Genomic DNA, 21,789 nt, shown 5'->3' on the forward strand with positions numbered 1-21,789 from the left:
AAAACAAACAAACTGTGAAAGATTGTGATGGCAGGATCACGCTTTGGTGCTGTTTTTCTTCAGCTGGAACTGAGACCGTTCTCAAAGTGAAGCGTTCAAAAAAGGTCTTTGTTTGCTAGAAAATGAAAAGAAAAAGATGTCAGCAATAGCCTACAATAACACCTGAACTTTATTCAGGTTCGATCATATTGCAATCATTTATTGCACTTAATTGAACTGTGTACAGCTCTCTTTGAAACATTCATTTTTGTGCATGCAAACACTTTGTTTTTCTTCTTTCTACCCCCCCCCTCCCCCAATTTTGCTGCTGTAGACTGTAAATTTCCCCAGTGTGGGACAAATAAAGGATAGCTTATCTTATCAGACATTTTAAATGGTTTCAGTGTACTGACTCACATTTGACATGAGTTTGGTTTGGTTTGCTTATTGAACATAAAACATATACAGTAATAATTTGACAGAAAATAAGGTAGATAAAATAGTAAAAAGAAAGAAATCAGTCTTCATTCAACACAGTTATTATGTTCAAGGGAGTAGGAAGAAGTAAAAAACTTATCTAGTCCTACCCTGTTATGTGATTGTATCTAATAAATCATTTTTATATCAATCAGAAAAGAAAAAAAGTAAGAAGAAAGAAGTCTCCATTAAGGCTCATACTTTACCCTTAACCGTGATATTTTTACAACTTTTGGTTTGTATCGGGATTATATACTTCCACACCCTGACACTCTTGTGTCAATTTTCTCTTGTATTCATAATGGATATTTATATACCTTTCTCTATTTATCAACTTAGTTCTGATTTATCATTATATTCAATGTTTAGAATTTATCATTTTAACTCTGATTGATGTAGGTTGTTTGTACTATTTTTTTGAATTTGTTTTTGAACTCGGCAAGCGATTTACTCATTTTCAGGTCCGTTTCGAAATTATTCCACAGATTAACACCTTTGATAGATACACTTTTTTGCTTGATGTTTGTTCTTGTTTAGAGTTTTTTGAATAAGTTGGTACCTCTTAAATCATAGCTGCTTTCTCGAATTTCGAAAAACTTCAGAATGTTTTGGCAGAGCAGGTTATTGTGTGCTTTGTACATTAATTGGGCGATTTTAAAGTCAGCCAGGTCATAAAATGTCATTGTATTTAATTTGATAAATAGTGGATTTGTGGGTTCCGTATATTTTGATCTATTAATAATTCGAATTGCTTTTTTTTTGTAGTTTTAGAATAGGGAGTGTGTTTGTTTTGCAGGCATTTCCCCATATTTCCACACAGTAGGTCATATATGGTAATAATAATGAAGTGTATAATGTGTACAAAGATCTCTTATTTAGCACATGCTTGGTTTTGTAGAGGATCCCTACGGTTTTGGCTATTTTTCTTTTTACATTATCGATATGCGACCTCCAACATAGTTTTGAGTCTATTACTAATCCGAGAAACTTGGTTTCATACGCTCTTTCTATCTCAATTGAGTTTACCATAATTTTAGCTTGTTGTTTCATTGGTCTTGTGCCAAAAACAATTAACTTCGATTTTTTCAGGTTAAGTGACAATTTATTTCTGCCGAACCAGTTTTTTAAGTGAGTTTGAGTGCGATGGGTTCATCCTGAAGACAGTCACACCCAGTTATAGGAGGGCGTGCACACTGATGCATCCAGATTATTTCAATGTATTTTTTCTTCTCTCAAAATCATTGAAAATAATTCAGGAGTTGAATTTTCATCACTAAAACCTTGCATTTGAACAGGGTGTGAAGACTTGATACGCACTGTTCCATACAGCCACCTGCAGGTTTTTGGTTCTTTTTTTCTTTTTTTTCTCTGAAAATAGAAGCCTGAGTAGGCAGTTTGCTTCAGCCTTAAAACAAAATGACATTTGGAAATGCGTATGTGCCATACATGTGAGTAAAAGCTGCATACGGAACCGTGCCTTTCAGAAGAGAACCATGCTGAAATTTCACTTACAGAGGTATTGATGTTGCTTTCATCATGAAGATTGCAGTGGCGTAGAATTTCACTGCATAGTACTGATCGCAAACATTTGAAAAGATACTAACTACTATTGGATATTCTTGGATTGGGTTTTTGCTCTACCCTTTGCATGAATTGATGAATGTGTATGTTGAGAGTGCACAAATCAGATCTGACCCAAAGTGCGACAGTATCATGCTGAAACATTTTCCTGTGTATCACGGTGCCCTTAAATCGGTGATTCCCAAAGTGTGATACTAGTACCACTAGTGATAGGCGGCCTCCCTCTAGTAGCACACGAGTGAATCATGGAATTGGCTTGAACTTTTTTTTTTCCATCCAGTACGTGGAATGTTTAAGTCGAGTTCAGTTGTATTTATTGTTACTTATATTTGAGAACTATTTGTTTTCAATGATTTATTTAGGGTGTTTTTTTTTGGGGGGGGGGGTTGTTTTTTTTACTGATCCTTGATGTATAATACATTTTAAGTGAATAACCAAAGTACACTTTTTTATGTTCCTATATTTAAGCACAGAGTTAATGTTCAAATGGTGCATAAAGTTCCAATGGCTTACAATGATAGAAAGACATACATTTCACAAATAAAACCTCTGCAGTGATTTTTTTTGATGATCACTTGGGCCTACGATGCTACTGTAGTTTGATGTTAGACCTTATGGGGGTATTTGGAGTGTCAAGTATTTTTTTTAGATGGTACCTAATGTAAAAAGTTTGAGAACAACAGCGGTGTAGTGTAATTACTTCATACAAAATACAGAACAGCACTTGTCTTTCTGTAATTATGTAATTATGCTGCCACAAACATTGCACGCATGTGCTTGTGATTGTAATAGTTTAAGTGGTGCCAGAAAACATCATACGGCACTTTTCCAATGCTATTTTTCATGAGCGTCTGCATTACAACTACTGGTGAAACCACTTCTTGGGATCAGCTGCTTAGTTATCACTCTGTGATAAGTGACCTTTGTTAGTTGATGCAACAAATTGAGAGTAAAGAGAGCAGAAAAAATAACGGCACATTGTCCATTCAGTAAAATAGAAACTATTGTGCTTCTATTTAAGCACGGACCAACATCTTGCATAACTTTACACATTGATTTGATGGTTTTTGTTTGACTTTTGAGGACACAAAATTTAGTTTGAACTCTCTATATTGCATCGTTTTGGGGGGTATTTAATGTCATGCTTCACAACAGTACATGCTTCAGTTTAAATGTCAACATTAATGAATTATTTGCTTGCATATTTAAAATAGAACGTAATTTTATCGGCTGCACCCCTGCAATATAGGTGATTAAACAAAAATAAAAGGCTGTTTCTTCCAGGTGAAGAGTGTTTGCAGATTAGAGCTGTCATTTGCCAATTTTTGACTTGAATGAATTCAACTCAATTTACGTCACAATAGCAGCAGTTTGATAAATAGTCAACAATTTAAAAAAAAGAGGCTTCAAGCTGTTTGCTGTCAAACTAAACATTAAACAAAATAAATGTGTATTAATCATTTCTCAGCCTTTCAGTCCACTAGCTCAATGCTTACACTAATTAGCATCTACAGTATGCTGCGATGTTTTAACCCTTTCAGCAGCTGAGTGAAAACAAACGGTGCAGCAACAACATGTACACGATGATATAACAGTGCTCACAATGTGAGTCTCACATTTATATATCCTTCATCCCTTGAGTAGAACAAATAATAGTGCCGCACTGATAAGCTGAGAGAGGGTTTGAGGGGTAATTATGAATCCCACTTGAGCTCTGAGCAAGACAAGCCCAGCTGTGATATGATTGGCCGCTCCATCAAGGCACGACTGTCTGTCTAATCCTGCCCCCATGTGTCCAAAACAGTAGGAGCAGCATTCAAACTCATTATCTAATTACGTTTTGTATTTGTACAATGTGATGGAGTGCTATTTTTATTTTCGCTCATTAAAATGTGCATTACAAATTGCTTGGGAGGTTTTTTTGGGTAGTGGTGGTGGGGTCTGGAATAGATAAAAGGTATTTCCATTCATTTCTAAAAGAAGTATTTTGTGTGACAACCGTGGCCACTGAACATCTGAAACTCTTATCTCAAGGCACCACTGTATTGAAATCTCAGAATTACTAACCATGGACTAGGTTTGTTTCAGGTCTTGTTCCTTTCATTCCACTGTGAGGATGCAAAGGCCGACTCATCTCCAAATCATGCCCCACATGATAGGAGAGACCCTTGCACTATATTTAGCCACCAGGACCACTCGTGGCCGGAACAAAAGGCAGTCAAGCCCACCATTGGCCAGCTGCCCTGTCAGTCACTCAAACAACCAAGTGGACAGGCTGTAATAGTTTACATTCGAGTACACGGAGCCGAATTTAACCGCAGGGGGAGGGGCAGACTGGACATGGTTGAGAGTTTGTCCATTAGTGTGTTGTGGTCAGTGGAAGAAACTCGGTTGGGGGCGTCCTGGAACCTGCCCGCCTGAGCCGGTCTGTGTGGAACTGACGCTGTGGCTGGTAGGAGTCCACTTTTCCTACCCATTCAAGGGCACTGCCAAGAGGCCCCGAAGGTCACACTTGTTCTGGGACCGGTCACCCTCATGGACACCCAAAGACACACAGGAGTTCTATACAAGGGATGTAGAAGGTGACAAGGTGGGTGAATTGCTAAATAGGACCTCAAAGTCTAAATATGAAAGGATTTTCGACACTACCCTGAATGAAGCACCCGTTCTCGCCCCAATACCTTACTAACGTTATTTTGGTGGTACCATTATGAACTTCACCCTTGTCTCGCTGGTGTTCCCTTTCACTCAGAGCAGCGATCACGTTGCTGTGCCGTGCCACGAGGGCCACGACTAGCAGGAACATGCCTGGAAGCTGCCTTTCCCTGTCCACACATGCCAAATATTTACCCTCTTAAAGTAAATATAATCCTGTTGTGGTCAACGTGGGATAGACCGGTAGTTGCCAACTTGTCCACTTGTTTGAACAACCTGACTCTTGAGACTCATTTGCTGTTCGCGCTGCTGAACTTGGGAAGGCATTTTAGAAGAGGAGGGGAAGGAGGATACTTGCTGTTAGGTTGTGTTATTTTAGTCATGCAATATACACTACGTGGACTAAAGGATTTGGACACCCTGCCATGAAAAACAACGGGACCTTGAAATGGAAGAAAAATATAAGTTGATCCCTCTCTCGCAGTCTTCTGGGAACAATTTCTACAAGATGTTGGAGAGTGTCTGTGGGATTTTCTCGCCCCCCCCCCCCCCATCCAGAGGAGCAGGGTTGAGGTCAGGGCTTTGTGCAAGTGATTGCAGACCACATTCATTCATTCAGCTACGCCTTAAAGCGCTGTTTCAATACACTGAAACCTGATGAGTTAGTTCAACTCAAATGGGTTGAGTACAATGATGTATTGAAGTCTAACTGAGTCTAACTGAGTGCCTTGCTTTTTTGCTGAAGTACCCATAGTTGTCGTAACAGCAGTAGCCGTAATTGTACTTAAATAGGTATTGTTAATCAAAACAGTACTGTTTTTTGGTTTTTTTTATGTTGATGGTGGTAGGAATAGAATTGTAAGTTGTATTGTTAGAAATTTCAAACTCGAACAAAGACGAGTATGGAATGGAGTACAGTGTTTATTTATGTGAACTATAATAATTGTAACATATTCTTATTGTGCTTAGCAGTAGGTCCAGGAGTAGCCGTAATGCAGGTAGTAGTAGTCGACTGAAAATAAATAATGTTTGGAATATAATTGAAGTGGTTGCATGAAATAAAATCATCCATCCATCCATTTTCCGATCCGCTTATCCTCACAAGGGTCGCGAGGGGTGCCGGAGCCTATCCCAGCCGTCTTCGGGCAGTAGGTGGGGGACACCCTGAACCGGTTGCCAGCAAATCGCAGGGCACACAGAGGCAAACAACCATCCGCGCTCACACTCACACCGTGGGACAGTTTAGAGTGTTCAATCAGCCTGCCATGCATATTTTTGGAATGTGGGGGGAAACCGGAGTACCCGGAGAAAACCCAAGCAGGGCCGGGGAGAACATGCGGAGCTGGAATTGAACCCGGTACCTACGCACCGTGAGGTTGATGCACTAACCACTGGACCAGTGGGCCGCCCAAAACAAAAGAATCTGGATCCAAATCTATTTTTATGTAGATGCACAGTCTCCTAAAAAAATGGATCTGGATTCACATGATCTTATTTTTGTGCAACCATTTGATAAATTAAAATTGAAGAAATTCAACCAAAAACTTTTTTCAAGTGTAGTAGCTGTGGTGGTGATGGAAAAATATTACTGTGATTAAAAAATGGGGGTGTGGTAGTATTGCTGCATTTAATTATAATGATGCATAACTAAAGAAAATTGTATTTTAATCATCATCATCATAATATGACAAACACTTATTAGTATGACTAGGCTCAGTCTGGGGGAAAAAAATGGCATGGAACATCCCAAGTAAAAATTTATGTTTTGCCTTTTCCCAATCCCTCCAGTCCCAGCTGTGAGCTCACTTAGACGATGGGGGACTGGAACCTGCTGGGAAAGCTCCTGGAAAACGCCCAGGAGCACTCCACGGTGGTGGGCAAGGTGTGGCTCACGGTCCTGTTCATCTTCCGCATCCTGATCCTGAGCGCCGCCACAGAGAAGGTGTGGGGCGACGAGCAGTCGGGCTTCACCTGTGACACCAAGCAGCCCGGTTGCGAGAACGTGTGCTACGACATCACTTTCCCCATCTCCCACGTTCGCTTCTGGGTGCTGCAGATCATCTTTGTGTCTACGCCTACCCTGATCTACCTGGGCCACATCCTGCATCTGGTGCGCATGGAGGAGAAGCAAAAGGAGAAAGAGAAGACTCTTCCTCCGAACAAGCCGGCCCTCGTCGTGGACGCCCACAAGCACAAAAAGGCCTTGATGAGAGACGAAAAAGGACATGTGCGCCTGCAGGGGGAGCTCTTGCGCACATATGTTTTTAATATAGTTTTTAAGACCCTCTTTGAGGTGGGCTTCATTGTGGCCCAATACCTGTTGTACGGCTTTGAGCTGAAGCCCATGTACACATGCGACAGGCCGCCATGTCCCAACGTGGTCAACTGCTACATCTCCCGACCCACAGAGAAAACCATTTTCATCATCTTCATGCTGGGCGTGGCCAGCGTTTCCCTCTTCCTCAACCTCATTGAGATCTACCACCTGGGCTTCACCAAGTGCCGCCAGGGCATCACCTTTCGGAGAAGCAACCGGTTACCTGAGACCATGTCCAAGGGGCACAGCGACACCGAAGCGCCGTTCGGCCCGACGTATGACAACTATTTCCACGAGCATCGCCCTCCCAGCTACAACCTCTCCCCTCTGTCCGAGGGCGCCGAATCGTCCTTTCAGCCCTGTAATAGCAAAGCGGCCTACAAACAGAACAAGGACAACTTGGCGGTGGAAAGGAGTGGCAGCAAGCTGGAGGAATGTGACCTGAAAGGAAAGAAGCGAGGATCTGCCCCCGGGTCACCCACGCAGAGCAGGCAAGGCCGCAGTGCCAAGTACAGCAACAACAAGACTCGAATAGATGATCTCAAGATATGAGACACGGCTTTCAGGGGGCGGAATGCTGATGAAAAAAAATGTATTCATGGTGCAGGTTTGACTCATTCCAAATCAGACATTCATGGTCCACAACGTTGATTTTGTGAAACATTTACAGTATTGCACAAAGGACGCAGAAAATGGCACAGGATCCAGCTTTTGAAGCAACACAATTCCGTGGGACCTCTGAAGTTGGACACACTCTGTCCTCAATGCTGTTCTACTTTCAAAGTAAGTTCTCCAATGGAATTAATTTCCTCAGCGGGGGGGGGGGGGGGGGGGGACTTTTTATGAACGGATTCTTGACAAGTGTGATACGTTAACCACTCTGTAATAAAACTATCAAACTTGAAAGTAAATCAAAACTAAAAGTCATCGTGCTCAATACTGTCACGTTGTGGCAGGTGTTGCTGGAAGCGTTGCACAATCAAAAGTAATTGTAAAGTACACCCCCTTCCATCGCAGGGGTTATGTTGCAGGCCACGCCCACAATAAGTGAAATCCATAATAAAAAAATACCATACTGAAACACTCCTAAGGCAACATTTACAGCACTTTTTAAAAAGGTATATAAACTCACTCTAAAATAATGCCAAAAAATGTAATATACCAAGAGAGCGCAAGATGACTGGATAAGACAAAAATATAGCAGCGTACCAATCCCTCCATGTGCTGACGGTGGTTGTCTGGTTAGCATTCCGCCTCACAGTGCAGAGGTCGTGGGTTTGATCCCGGCTCCGGCCTCCCTGTGTGGAGTTTGCATGTTCTCCCTGTTCCTGCGTGGGTTTTCTTCGGGGTACTCCCGTTTCCTCCCACATTCCATAAACATGCATGGCAGGTGAATGGAACACTATAAATTGTACCTAGGTGTGATTGTGAGTGTGGTTGGTTTTTCTTCTATGTGTGCCTTGCGATTGGCTGGCAACCGGATCAGGGTGTCCCCCGCATACTGCCTGAAGACAGCTGGGATGGGCTTCAGCATGCCCGCGACCCTCGTGAGGATAAGCGGATAAGAAAATAGATGGATGGATGTGATTGACATTTCATGAATCACGTTGCTCATTTTGTAGTAGTGAGCACGCCGATCCTTTCCAAAGTCAATGTAGCTATTTTCCGTTTTTACCATGACTGGTCGCCATCTTTTACAAAAAACACAAAATCATCAAATAAATACTTGAGGAGTTAATCCGCCAGATGCTCATTGAGCTGCAACCTCGTCGATGATGTGCGCATCCTGTATGATGGTGCAGGTTGAAACTCCCACCTTTGGAAGGGTCACTGTACTTAGAATCAGTTTCCTTAACTTTTACTGTTGTGTGAATTTATAGTCCCGAGAAAGCAAAAATAAACAAATCTAAATTTGATACTCCACAGAGAGGAGTGTTGTTAACAACCCTGCCAAATTTAAATGATTGAAAATGTCTTCAATTATATAAAACCACTTTTTTTACCACGTCAATCATCCGCTTTCTCACAATGATGTGCGTGCACACACGCTGACAATGGGGCACCCAGTCGAAGCCACCGCCAGTCAAATTTCACGTTCACACACTGTCCGTCAAATTTGACTTTTTCAAAAGTATTTCCAACTTGTGTAAAGTGGCCACGCCAGCTGGCTATCTGAGAGGAAGACGCTTTTTCCAGGTGTAGGCAGAGCTACTCAGCTAATCGTACTAATCGTACTTGGCCGGATAATGGTGAAAAACAGGTCAACTGTTGTTGCACAATTCCCTGCTACATAGTTCTCAATCTTTGCCCAGGTTTACAGCAATTATCTTCAAACATGTATCACATGATTAGAAACAGATCACCAGATTCATTTTCCAGGGTCTTTAATTGACTAGGATCACTTTGACTGCACAAAAATACAGCAAAGTAGAGGTGTGCTCAGGTTTTTAAATAGAATTGATTGTTAAACTTCCTTTTAAAAATTCCCATCAGTAAATGTTTATTTGTGACCTGCAAACGTTTCATTAAATAAGACAGTGTCAGCCTCCAGCACAGTTGACAAGTGTAATGTTGGAAAATAACTGGTACTCATGAAAACACTGTATCCAATTCCAAGGCGTGCCTCAGTAGAAATTGCGTTCGTCTCAGTTTCAATATTTGTAATGTGTGATTATTTGATCACCCAGAAAAAAACCCCCAACATAATTCAAAGCAGAATTGTTTGTATCTTAGTTTGTTATTTGATTGCTGTAAAGTGTTTGGTGACGCTCTGTAAAAAAGGAACATGTAAATAAAGCTGTCTTAAACTTGCCACTTAGCATTTAGTGTCATTGGATTCAATACATCATTAACTACTTAAAGCGGGGCACCGTCAGGTAATACCCCAGTATGGGTTTGTCTTTTTCCTCGCCCCCTCCCTTATGTTTCTTTTCATCTGTAAAAACTGGGCGCTGTAGAAGGCGACCCAGCAGACACCCGGTCTGTAACCCCCGGTTGGTCGTTGTTTGTCAATGTGTTTTGAAGGGTTTTTGTCTCTTCCATGTGTGGTACAATGAGAAAGCACTTCTGATTTTGAGTTGACAACCACAATATAGTTACCAGATAAGCTAACAGTTTCAATTTCTTCCATTACTCTTTCTATTTCTGTGTATTTCCGACATTCTTTATGTCCTGTGGCACTACCCTGCCTCTCACAGGTCAGTCTGAGTACTACAGCAGACATGGATAAATAGTTTGGCCATCTTGGCACATTTAAAAAAAGTCTGTTAAATGTTCATGATTGGTCTGTATGCACCCACTTAATTGCAGCTGAAATTACAGGCCTCGTTTACGAATCATCAAGAAGACACGTGTTCTCCACTAATCATAGCGGTGTGGTAGCATTCGTGTTCTCACACCCACTAACTGCAAAGAAACACTGTTCTGTGTGTGTACACCAGGGGTGCCCATTACATCGATCCTGATCCACCGGTGGATCTAAGACAGGTCCCAAGTAGATCCGAGGAGTGTCGAGGAGAAAAACAAACAAACAACCATTTGTGTGTCTTTGTACATGTCACTAATATTCTTTTGTGTTAATGTACGCTGCACCCTAATCATCCTATCAGTCTCATTTTCACCAAAAATATTAAAAAAATAAAATAAAGCAGGTAAATCTTGAATTTACGATGGCGCGTGATTACGTCACTGGAAGTTGTTAGCGCTCAGCAGTCTGCAATTGCAGCTTTTGATCAGAGCTGTTGCGCTCTATCTTTTATCGTCATTATTCTCATTCAGAGTTTGCTTCGTGTACAATTCACCGAGGGCACGGTCAAAGAACAGGAATCTAGGAGGGTCCAGGGAAGCATTTTAAAACGGTACGTGTGAGCTACGATAGTTAACAGGCTGCAAAAGTGCATCGCATGCCTCAGTTTCAGGCTGTTTCTCATCATGGCATGCGTGTGTGTGCGTGTGTGTGTGTGCGCGCGCGCGTGCGTGCCGGTAAGGGTAGATCCCGAGAGGTTAATTGATCGAAAAGTAGATCTTCCGTCCAAAAAGTGTGGGCACCCCTGGTGTACACTAACATGTGCACGCATTGAGCTCATCCAGGAAATCATGTTGGTGCCTCTGGTATTTAAAAAAAAAAAAACCAACACCAACTTGTAAATAAGTTAACAGCATACTGTGTTCATGATGACAAAGCCCCTGCCTGGTGTGATCAAAATTTCGTGTTAAGACTTGATGTCAAGGGAAGAGAAATGCGCATTTGCTCGAATATAAATGTCCATACTACAAGTGCAAACAAACAACAGATCATGAGATTTCAAATGTCTTGATGAATGCATGCTTCTTTTTCTTGTTCCACAAAGTGCTTGTTCAATAAGAAACATATTTTGGGCTCATATGGCATTTGTCACAATAAGGAAAGTCAAACCAGGAGGAAAACATGATGTGGGAACGTTGTTTGTAACTTATGGCTCCATACAGTTGCTGTTGGAATGAGTAAAGTCTCTTGTTAACTTTCCGAATATCACTTTGTAAATGGAAACGCCGATGGGTTATTCGAGGTCAGAAAAAGTGGACGACATACAGACTCTTAAAATGTGATCAAATGGACCTCCTTAACTCAGTGGCCTTAACATTAGGTACACGTAAACAAAATGCAGTATTCGAAACATGTCCTAGTATGGTCTACCAACTAACTACGGTACATTATTGCTGCTGTGTGAAGTATTACTCGAGGCAAAATATTTGATACAACTCATCTATGGAATATGGTGTAAAATTATGCTGTACCTAATAATGTGGACAGTAATTTGATAACTGAGGTGTGTACAATCTACAATCGCAACTTTAGTATCTCTTTCGCTCTCTCTCTTCACTTTGTTCTGCTTGTGGTACATATGCTTGAATCTGACTTTTGTTTGCTCTTCAAAAACAACACCTTTTATCTTACAGTACCATTCTGTGCTGATGATGCCCTTAACCCAAAGTGAGATTTATTTTTTTAATGTCAATTAATCATTAGTGTAGCGGTTATTAAAACTGTCCCCTGGAGGGGACACCCCATTGATTGTATGCCAGACCTCTTGCTAACACCTGGAGAGAATTTCATGGGAAATAACATATATTGTTGGTATTTAACACCCCATTGATTGTGTTCTTAACGCCAGCTCTCGAGCTAACACCTGGAGAGAATTTCATGGGAAATAACATTGATTTTTGGTATTTAATTGAGGACATAAAATCAGGTATCCACATGAGTCACTTTACTGCAGTGGTGGGAAGTGAGCTAATGAAGTACAAATACTTTACTTGAGTATTTGCACATCTGAAAAGTGTTTGCTTTTAATCTGTCTGTCCGTACTTTCTATTCATCATTTTTTTAACCTCAGAGGATGACAACAAAAAAAGACATAAATCGAGAAATGTAAAGGCAAGTAAAGTCATGAAAGTAAGCCTAACAATGACGAACACTATATGGGGGTGCTTTACTTTTGGTGTCCTGTGTGTTCTTCGATATTACCTGCCTACACACACACACACCTGCATCCACATATTATAACAATGAAATGAAGATATCACCACAGGGGACAAGTTTCATAGACGGACATGACCAAAGCTAAAAAGAATGCACATGGACACCTAGTAAACTAAACAAGATTCAGCATGAACACATGGAAAGATAAGGTTGGTAATGTTTACAGGAACCGAGGTTGGAGAACAAGCTGAGGACTAGAGTCCGGGCACCATGACCCACCAGGTGTCAGCAGGACCGAGGAAGGGGGCCAGAAGAGAGAGAGCATGAGATGGAAGACATTGTTAGAGTAACTCTAAACCAGGTCTATGACAGTAACAATAACAATTGTGTCCTTTTGTATTTCGTTGTATTCAGAATCAGTACTTTTTCACTTTCGGTAAAGTAAAATACCGCAATTAGCACTTCTTTACAGAATTATCTGTCGTGTGAGTACTTTGCCACTTGCTTCGGGCCATCATCGACATCTGAGATGCTGTTGCTCTGCCATCTTGTGGCCACTAAAGAAACTTCAATTTCCCAGGCTTGCATAACACTGAATAAAATCCATACCTGTCAACTCATACGGTTTAGCCATAGTTCATACGGATTTTGTGGTGAATCTTACGTATATGGCCGTATCGCACAAATCATACGGATTCTGAAAATTTCCGTTTTTTGTCCCCCCCTAACAGGTAGTTCCGTTTGCTTTTGCCCAGAATGGTGCTCGTCTACTCGAATGCTTTCATTTCCGGAATACAACTCTGAACCCAGTAATGCCGCTAAGTAGAATGATGATGAGACATTAACCAGACATTGTATTATGGAGATCTACAATAAATATCATTGAAAATTTCGTGGGTTTTTTTCTGTGCCGTTATTTTGACATATAAAATGCTTTGGTATGTTATAAGGATTTTTTTTTGCTCTTTATAAGGATTTTTTTGGTAGTTTATACAGGTTGGCGCTCCGAAAAGTTGACAGGTATGAAAATCCAAAGTGGATTCCTCATTGTTCAGGTACAACAAATGCATCCAAAAGGCAGTATCAAAACCATAAGGAACCACTGAAGCGTTTTTTTTTCCTTTCTTTTAATCGGTGTCTTGAGAAAGTGTGTTGTTTCAATTTTGGGCCTGTGTTTCATTACACAGACAGTACACATCCAACCTGCTGATGTGTAATAAATGATAATCAGCCAGAAGCGGAGCTTACGACGGCAGTAGGTTTGCTTGATGCTTTTGAAGCAGCAGCCAAACGGACAAATGGACCTCACGATGTCCGCTGAGTAAATGGTTTGTGATTGCCTGCAGGCCTGTCGCCTCATCACCAATTTCAATGCCGAGAGCCCTCCGTAACTTCACGACAGTGCGGCCCAAAAACTAAATTTGCCGAAAGAAAGAAGCAGCTGCAGACATGCTTTAACAAGCAGGAAATGTTCATTACTGCATGGCTTTTTGTCCAAGTTGCTTTCACTCTGTTTGCATGGCGGGGAAAGTGTAGTTTGCTGCCACCACGTGAGAGCCGGAACTCGCTGCAAAAATCAATCGGTCTTTTGAAACTGGAACACACTTGAAAGCACTTCAGCGTGAGGCTGTCGAATTGATTTTTTGTACCACATTTTCTGGCGGGATCCAAATATAACTGGAGTAATTGTCAGGTTTGTCCAATTTGACACTCAGGAATAAACAAAAGGAGGAGACAGGAGACTCGATTCTGGTACCAGGAGGGAACGAGGAGAAGCATTCGGTTTTAGTTCTCGGCACGTAACCCTAACGATCTCCCCCTTCACCTCCTCATTTATTGGGAAAGCTACTACATAGGTGTGTCCAACCTAAAGGGTGGGGGCTGTTGAACACACACTGAACTTGTTTGACTATGTGTGTGTATGTGAGTGCAAATTACGTACATGTGTCACAAAGACATCACGTTGCAGCTGGTGTTGATGGCTCCATTCACTGTTCACCCTTGCTCACTGTTTAGTCTTAACACTTATCTCTTCCCAACCACGTCCTCGGTGGTTGCGTCCCTAAACTTCCACACAGTGCACCAAGCATTCTTGATTATAAAAGTGAGTATATAATGGATAAAATGTGAGTACATAATAAAGAATGTATCTTTATTAAAAGCAGAAGTGTTCTTCATTGCAGGCATAGTCAATTAATGATTGCAAGCATAAGCGTTCTTCTTTGCAAGCATAATCAATTTATCATGTCAGGCATAAGCGAATGTATGATGACTAAAAATAATCAATCCAACAGTAATTCAATAAGTAATGAATAAAAACCTTCACACTTAACAAAATAAAAACAATCCAAAGTTGTTGTATTGTTTTCCGCCGTTGCTTCTCGGTTTATCTGTTACATTTAGAACCTAAAAATTTAAAATGCAGAATGCAATTTTGCAAAGTCAAAACAATGTTTCATTTTGGATGGTCAGTAGGTTTGGGGTCACTCAGAAAATCCTTATCCTTGTGTGTGTGTGTATGTATGTGTGTGTTTGAGAGAGAGATCCATCCATCCATCCATCCATCCATCCATTTTGTAAACTGCTTCATCCTCACGAGGGTCACAGGCATGCTGGAGCCCATCCCAGCTGTCATCGGGCAGTAGACGGGGGACACCCTGAACCGGTTGCTAGCCAATCGCAGGGCACACAGAGACGAACAACCGTCGGCGCTCACACTCACACCTAGGGACAATTTAGAGTGTTCCATTAACCTGCCATGCATGTTTTTGGAATGTGAGAGGAAACCGGAGTACCCGGAGAAAACCCACACAGGTGGGGGAGAACATGCAAACTACACACAGGAAGGCCGGAGCTGGGAGCAAACCCACGACCTCTGCACTGTGAATTCGACGCGTGAACCACTCAACCACCGGGCCGCCATCTCTATATGTATCTATCTGCGGTTTCCTCCCACATTCCAAAAACATGCATGGCGGACTGATTGAACGCTCCAAATTTTCCCTAGGCGTGAGTGTGAGCGCGGATGGTTGTTCGTCTCTGTGTGCCCTGCGATTGGCTGGCCACCGGTTCAGGGTGTCCCCCGCCTACTGCCCAGAGACAGCTGGGATAAGCTCCAGCACTCGCCTCGACCCGAGTGAGGATAAGCGGGTCAGAAAATGGATCATAATTTGCCAACTTTAACGAAAGTAAATTATTTCATAGTAATTCACAGTTCATTTGCCTTCATTTTTGCATGAACCTAATCTCTCAGACCAAAACGTTTATGTATCATAAATCGGGGATTTCTTTTGTAGTCAAACAGATGAATGTATTGCTTGTTTTTGTTTAAAAAATATATACATGGGGAAGTGGACATTGAAACTCACATTGAAAATTGCAGTTGCAATTATTGGGGTGAGATGCAATTATTTATTTATTTTATTATGTATTTTTAAATAAGTCCCTAAACGAAGGGCTGTTTATTTACTCAGCTGCAGAGCACCAGGCATCAATTTGGGGTAAATTACAGTTTGTCACAGTGGATCGAAATCGTGCCCTACTGCAAATAGCGAAACACCAGCGTCACTCACGGCGTTGGCATTGTTTTTCCATATGGAATTAATTTGATTAAAATTTCAATTATAAACATAACCCATTCAATTATGCAAAAAAAGTCAGCATTTCAAACTCATCTTTCACCACTACTCTTAAAAATAGATGGCTTACAGATAAGATTTTTTTTTCTGTTGTTGTGTAACTGTGCATGTAAATATGCGGGTGAAAACTCTTGATAACGTCCACTAACAGGCCAATCTTAGCCTAACATACAAAGCTTGTCTTTTTGTCCAGATGTGTTACTTCAACCTACAGACCGGTGCTTGCAACACTCAACAGTCATTGTCATACTTTCCTATTTAGCTCGTGTTTTTCATGTATTGTGTGTATTGATACCCCGGTCTCCAATAAGTTTTGGGTCAATTTTGTTGCGGTGTCAAATATATTTACAGGCTTCTGGCTGCAGAATTCAATTTGAGTGATGACACTTATTTATGAGAACAAAAAACTTTGCCACGAGGCCCCCACTTCGGATTATTTCATCCTTTTGATATGTATGTGAACCAGAGGCGATTGCTCCAAAACTGCAAGGGAAGCTCAGCTTCCCCCCAAATGTCAAAAAATAAGTGATCAAATATATGTGTGTACATACAATTGTGTGGACATGTCATTGACTAAATATGCGCTACAGCGCGCTCAAGTTTTGTTCCGAATCAGACCGGCATCCGCCACTGATGTGAACCCTCAAAATATAGTGACTGCATTATGTGACTAACAGTGTGTGTTTTTATTCTTCATAATACATTTAGGAATGTCATCTACAACAAAATAATAAAAGCGAGTGAAACATGATCAAACCTAGAGGACTACATTCGACTTCACACATTTATTCAACTCGATCGCCGATCTATTTCACACTGACGTCACAAAATAACAGCCGCACGGAAGTGCTGGACAATTCGACGATCGGAGCATCATGACACTTCTCTGAAAAGGAACAAAAATGCAAAGCTAAAACATCGTGACAAAACAAGACAACTGAAATTCCTCACTTGTGTATTACTTATTTGAACTCAACCAAGTATTGAGCAAGTATGCGTCACGAACTCGGGATTGAAATTGTTTGCGATGGTTCAACAGTTTGGGAATCAAACGGCTCAGTGACGTACACAACAAAGCAGAATGGAAGACGTTTTACCACATGTCGGACTTGCGACTGTTAAGACAAATGAGGAAAAAAAACCAAAAACATATTTTAAAAGCTGCCCTCTTTTAACAGAAGTCAAAAGGGGTCTTCACAAGAACCGCACATTCAACAGGCTCCATTTAGTAAGTTCAAGGCCGACACACACCAGAACTGTCTCATTAATGATAGGTGTTGAGCTGGAGTAGTGCTAGTGGTGCTGGAGGGGCCGCTCTGAAGATCCCTTCAAAAGGTTTGTGCGTCTCCTTTAATCATACTTAATCGTATTTGCCCTTCCCTTTGGGCGTGCCTTCGTTCCAGGCCACGTAAACAAACAAGGCCAGGACCACGTGCACGGCCAGCACGGCGACGATGGCGGCGTAGAAGTAGCTGTCTGAGTTTGACATCTTCATTGAGCCTGAGAAGAGAAAACAGAAGAGATCGATGCATGACGGTTGTGACATGTGAAAGAATTCTGTTCAGATTGAGAATGATTTTCTCCAATTGGTTTGGATTGGGGGCGGCCCGGGGTCGAGTGGTTAGCGCGTCGACCTCACAGTGCAGAGGTCGTGGGTTCGATCCCGGCTCCAGCCTTCCTTGGTGGAGTTTGCATGTTCTCCCCGTGCCTGCGTGGATTTTCTCCGGGTACTCCTGTTTCCTCCCACATTCCAAAAACATGCATGGCAGGCTGAATGAACACTCGAAATTGTCCCTAGGTGGGAGTGTGAGTGGGGATGTTTGATCGTCTCTGTGTGCCCTGCGATTGGCTGGCAACCAGTTCAGGGTGTCCCCCGCCTAATGCCTGAAGACAGCTGGGATAAGCTCCAGCACGCCCCGCGACCCTTGTGAGGATAAGTGGATCAGAAAATGGATGGATTGGGAAACATTTTCCCCATAGGAATTAACAGTTTGATGTTCCGATGTATAGTTCAAACATGACCCCCAAAACTTTGCATTGTAGCTTTATCTCTCCCTCTATGTATGCATTCTGAAGCGTGTAAATCTGCATTATTGTCAGGAATTGTTATTGTCAGGAAAATTTGACATCTATCCCTCTGTACCTCCAAAATTCTATCATACACTATTCACATATTTGGCTTTCAGGTGAAATTTCAGGACCAGGCTAAAATGTATTCAAACCTTTACAGGTGAACTTAATGTGACCTTCTCAAAGCTTTTGAACGCACATGTCCAACTGTTCAATGTTTCTGTACTTTCTGCACAAGTTGCTGTTGTCCAACGAGGAGCTTAGCGGCACAATTCACAACAGATGTTTGATACTTGAACCAACCAATAAATGCTTCAATTCGAGCGGGTGTTTAAACAGTCATCCTCAATGCTTTTCACATTTTGACATGATGAGACCAAGACGACACCTAACAATAGATCAACAATATCTTGGCATTGTGATGCTTAAAACAGGACATGCTCAGACGAAAGTGGCCGCTGAGCTTAGAGTGTCACAGCGTGTCATCAGCAGGTCTCAACAGAGATACCAAGAGACTGGAAGAGTCGCAGAAAGATGTAGAAGTGGACATCCTTTGGCCAAATCCCATGCTTATGACTGCTACATTGTGAACAATACCCCGAGAAACCGGATGGTGAATGCCACTCAACTCCAGGCACATGATCTGCAGGACGTAAAAATGTTCGCAATTCCAGTAACACTCACTGCAGTTAAGAGTCACTTGCATGTCGCTGTTTTGGATCCAATGACAGAAAATAGTGGCGCGGACACACTTATTCCGTATTGTGTTGTATTGTTGTGTCGAGCGGGAGTTCCTTGAGTTGGCGCTACTTCGGGCTCCCGTATCGTCTCCCCCTCCCTCCCTGTGCTCTGCAACTTCAAGTAACTGCGCCACCTGGCGTTGAAATGCCTGTCATTACAAGTCCAAATGAAATGACTTTCCATCGAACCTTAATTGTGTACCAACCTTCAGCGGGCCGGATTAAAAAGACCAACGGGCCTGATTCTGCCTGCGGGCCATACGTAGCTTGCTCGCCTAGGTCGTAGCGGGAACTTTTGACATTTTCCATAAATTTCACCTTAAAGGCAAATAGCCCTAACTTTTATCTTGTGTACAACTATATAAACTATTTATGAAAAATGTTTCTAAAAAAAGTGATTCTCAACTGCAGTATCAAATAAAAGATTAAACGTTTACATAATGTCACAGTGGCTTGAATTTATTGTTATTATTTTGTCCCTTGGTGTGATAGTGAACGCGGATGGTTGTTCGCCTATGTGTGCCCTGTGATTGGCTGGCAACCAGTTCAAGGTGCACCCAGCCTAGTGCCCGAAGACAGCTGGGAAAGACTACGGCACACCCGCGACACTTGTGATAATCAGCGGATTAAACAATGGATGGATGGATGTTTTTAACCACTTACTTAGGTACAATTTTTATTTAACCTAAAATAGAGTTTAGTTACAACATTACTTAAGTATAGGGTTTTTTTTCTTAGTCTTTAATAGTGGCGAAACAAACCCGAGACATCAACACAGCATAAACCGGAAGCGAATTTCACCTTCGAAGATGTAAGCCTTTGAAGCGAAGTACAAACCAATCGGTAGCGTGACCATAAGTATGGTGAAGAACAGCAATGTCTTGAGGGCTGAAACCAAGGAGCCTTCATTCCTGCAAGGAAGCCACACAAACACGCACGCACACGGGTCATCTTTAATCCCTCCTTTCGGGGCATCCCCTGCGTTGAAACATTTTCTGTCACGCTATAACAGACTGCAGCCGCACAAAGCTAGCTACAGAACGGACACACAGGGTGTGACTTTTCTTACGTTCTAAAATGAGGCGGGGGTCCGCCCGTGTTGCCCGACGAAGCGCTGATGGATCCGTCCATTGTTGTGTAGGTGTCCGACGCCAAAGATTGTTCCTTGTTTTGCATTACTTCCGCATCAAGTCACGGGACTGTCACATGACCACTTGAGATCTCAGTTCGTATCGCGAGAAATGGGAGGCGGCTTTTCATCCGGACTTTTTTGACCGTCCCTTTTTTAATTATAAAATGTCAAAAGATTGAAATGTAGAGACATCATAATTATTTTTTTATTTTCAGGAGTAAAAACAAAATAGCAATTCGAAGAATAATAATCTTTCAGGGCAGTCAAGGTCACTGTCTAACTAATGAAAACAAGAAATCCCATTAAAACAAACCATCCGGAAGAATAAAAGCTATGCAAGAGTGATACTATATGCAGAACATCAAATTGTGGAGCGTGACTGTCTAAGAGTGATTTTGGTAGTGAGTGCCATTGATGTGCCAACGCTGGACGCTAAAGAGGATAAACTGGCTCGAGGTACGATGAGAAATGAGGAGGAAGGGCAGAAAAATAAATGAAGGACCGGTGTTAGGCCAGTTACAGCCAAAATGTAATATAGCCTATTGCATATTACTCGTTGCATGCATTTGAAAGTCACACGTTTTATTACAATATCACCATCTGTGTACTGTGGAGTAATAATGTGATGTGTGGTCACAGACCCTCTTCCTTCTGTGCTTTTATTTTGGAGAGTTTTTTGTACTTTTGTGCATACTCAATTGTCCTTGTATGTCTTTTCCCAGTGCCTGCCTCTCTGTCCAGCCTGGCTCCACGTTTTCCTCCACGGACCATTTAACCCTGCACCCCTTCCCTCCTCTCCTTCGCCTTTGGATCCTCTGCCGCCATTACCTTTGCTATCCATAACAAATAAGTTACTTTTAAGTACCTTTTCAGTTCTCAGTTAATTGTAATTCCTCATATAGTGGAAGGGTTGTGTGCACAAAACTAAAATCTAATGAGGTCTATATTGCATCTGCAAATAGTAGCTTCCATGAATAGCTGAATTACAATCATGTATTGATTCAATGACATTCCAATTTAATGCTTAATGGTCAGTTTCAGGAGGTCTATGGGACTACATTGTAAAACATTTGTTTTTTGGTACCGGTAAATAACTGTCAACTTCTGAAGAAGTTGAACATTTTATTTATCATAGTGAAATATCACAATGATACAATACAATACATCTTTAAGACGAATGGCTGTATGGTATACAATATTATAACAGAGCATCCATCCATATTCCGAACCGCTTAATCCTCACTAGGGTCGCGGGGGGTGCTGGAGCCCATCCCAGCCGTCTTCGGGCAGTAGGCGGGGAACACCCTGAACCGGTTGCCACAGAGACGAACAACCATGCGCACTCACACTCACACCTATGGACAATTTAGAGTGTTCAATCAGCCTGCCATGCATATTTTTGGAACGTGGGAGGAAACCGGAGCACCCGGAGAAAACCCACGCAGGCCCGGGGAGAACATGCAAACTCCACACAGGGAGGCCAGAGCTGGAATTGAACCCGGTACCTCTGCACTGTGAAGTCGACTTGCTCACCACTGGACTACCGGGCCGCCCTATAACAGAGCGTGAATATGACAAATGATAAATATATAAATAATTTAATTTTAAATCTTCCACTGCCAAATATTTTGAAGGGATAAAAATAGGGACGAAGCTGAAAGTCAAACAACCCAAAACAATTTTGTCATCTATGATTCCGGTGCTTAAACCAGTTTGTTATTTGTTTTGTTTGTCCTTGT

General features: G+C 41.9%; 2 protein-coding genes across 2 annotated transcripts; one reads left to right on the forward strand and one right to left on the reverse strand.

Moving 5' to 3' along the window:
* The first annotated feature begins 4,385 nt into the window (after positions 1–4,385).
* On the forward strand, positions 4,386–13,327 carry LOC147209614 (gap junction alpha-3 protein-like). The gene is made up of 3 exons (XM_086105730.1): positions 4,386–4,627; positions 6,481–7,792; positions 12,697–13,327. Exon 2 carries the CDS (start codon positions 6,506–6,508, stop codon positions 7,559–7,561), a length of 1,056 nt encoding a protein of 351 aa, XP_085961856.1. The 5' UTR covers positions 4,386–4,627; positions 6,481–6,505; the 3' UTR covers positions 7,562–7,792; positions 12,697–13,327.
* Positions 13,328–16,878: 3,551 nt separating this feature from the next.
* Positions 16,879–20,103, reverse strand: vma21 (vacuolar ATPase assembly factor VMA21). Its single transcript, XM_086105731.1, has 3 exons — positions 19,988–20,103; positions 19,720–19,829; positions 16,879–17,608 (listed from the first exon to the last, which is right to left on the reverse strand). The coding sequence occupies exons 1-3, from the start codon at positions 20,092–20,094 to the stop codon at positions 17,469–17,471; spliced, it is 357 nt and encodes a 118-aa protein (XP_085961857.1). The 5' UTR covers positions 20,095–20,103; the 3' UTR covers positions 16,879–17,468.
* Positions 20,104–21,789: the final 1,686 nt, after the last annotated feature.

The sequence above is a fragment of the Hippocampus guttulatus genome, chromosome 2 (assembly GCF_054856545.1).
Source record: "Hippocampus guttulatus isolate MCC_2025c chromosome 2, RoL_Hgut_1.0, whole genome shotgun sequence".
Lineage (NCBI taxonomy): Eukaryota > Metazoa > Chordata > Actinopteri > Syngnathiformes > Syngnathidae > Hippocampus > Hippocampus guttulatus.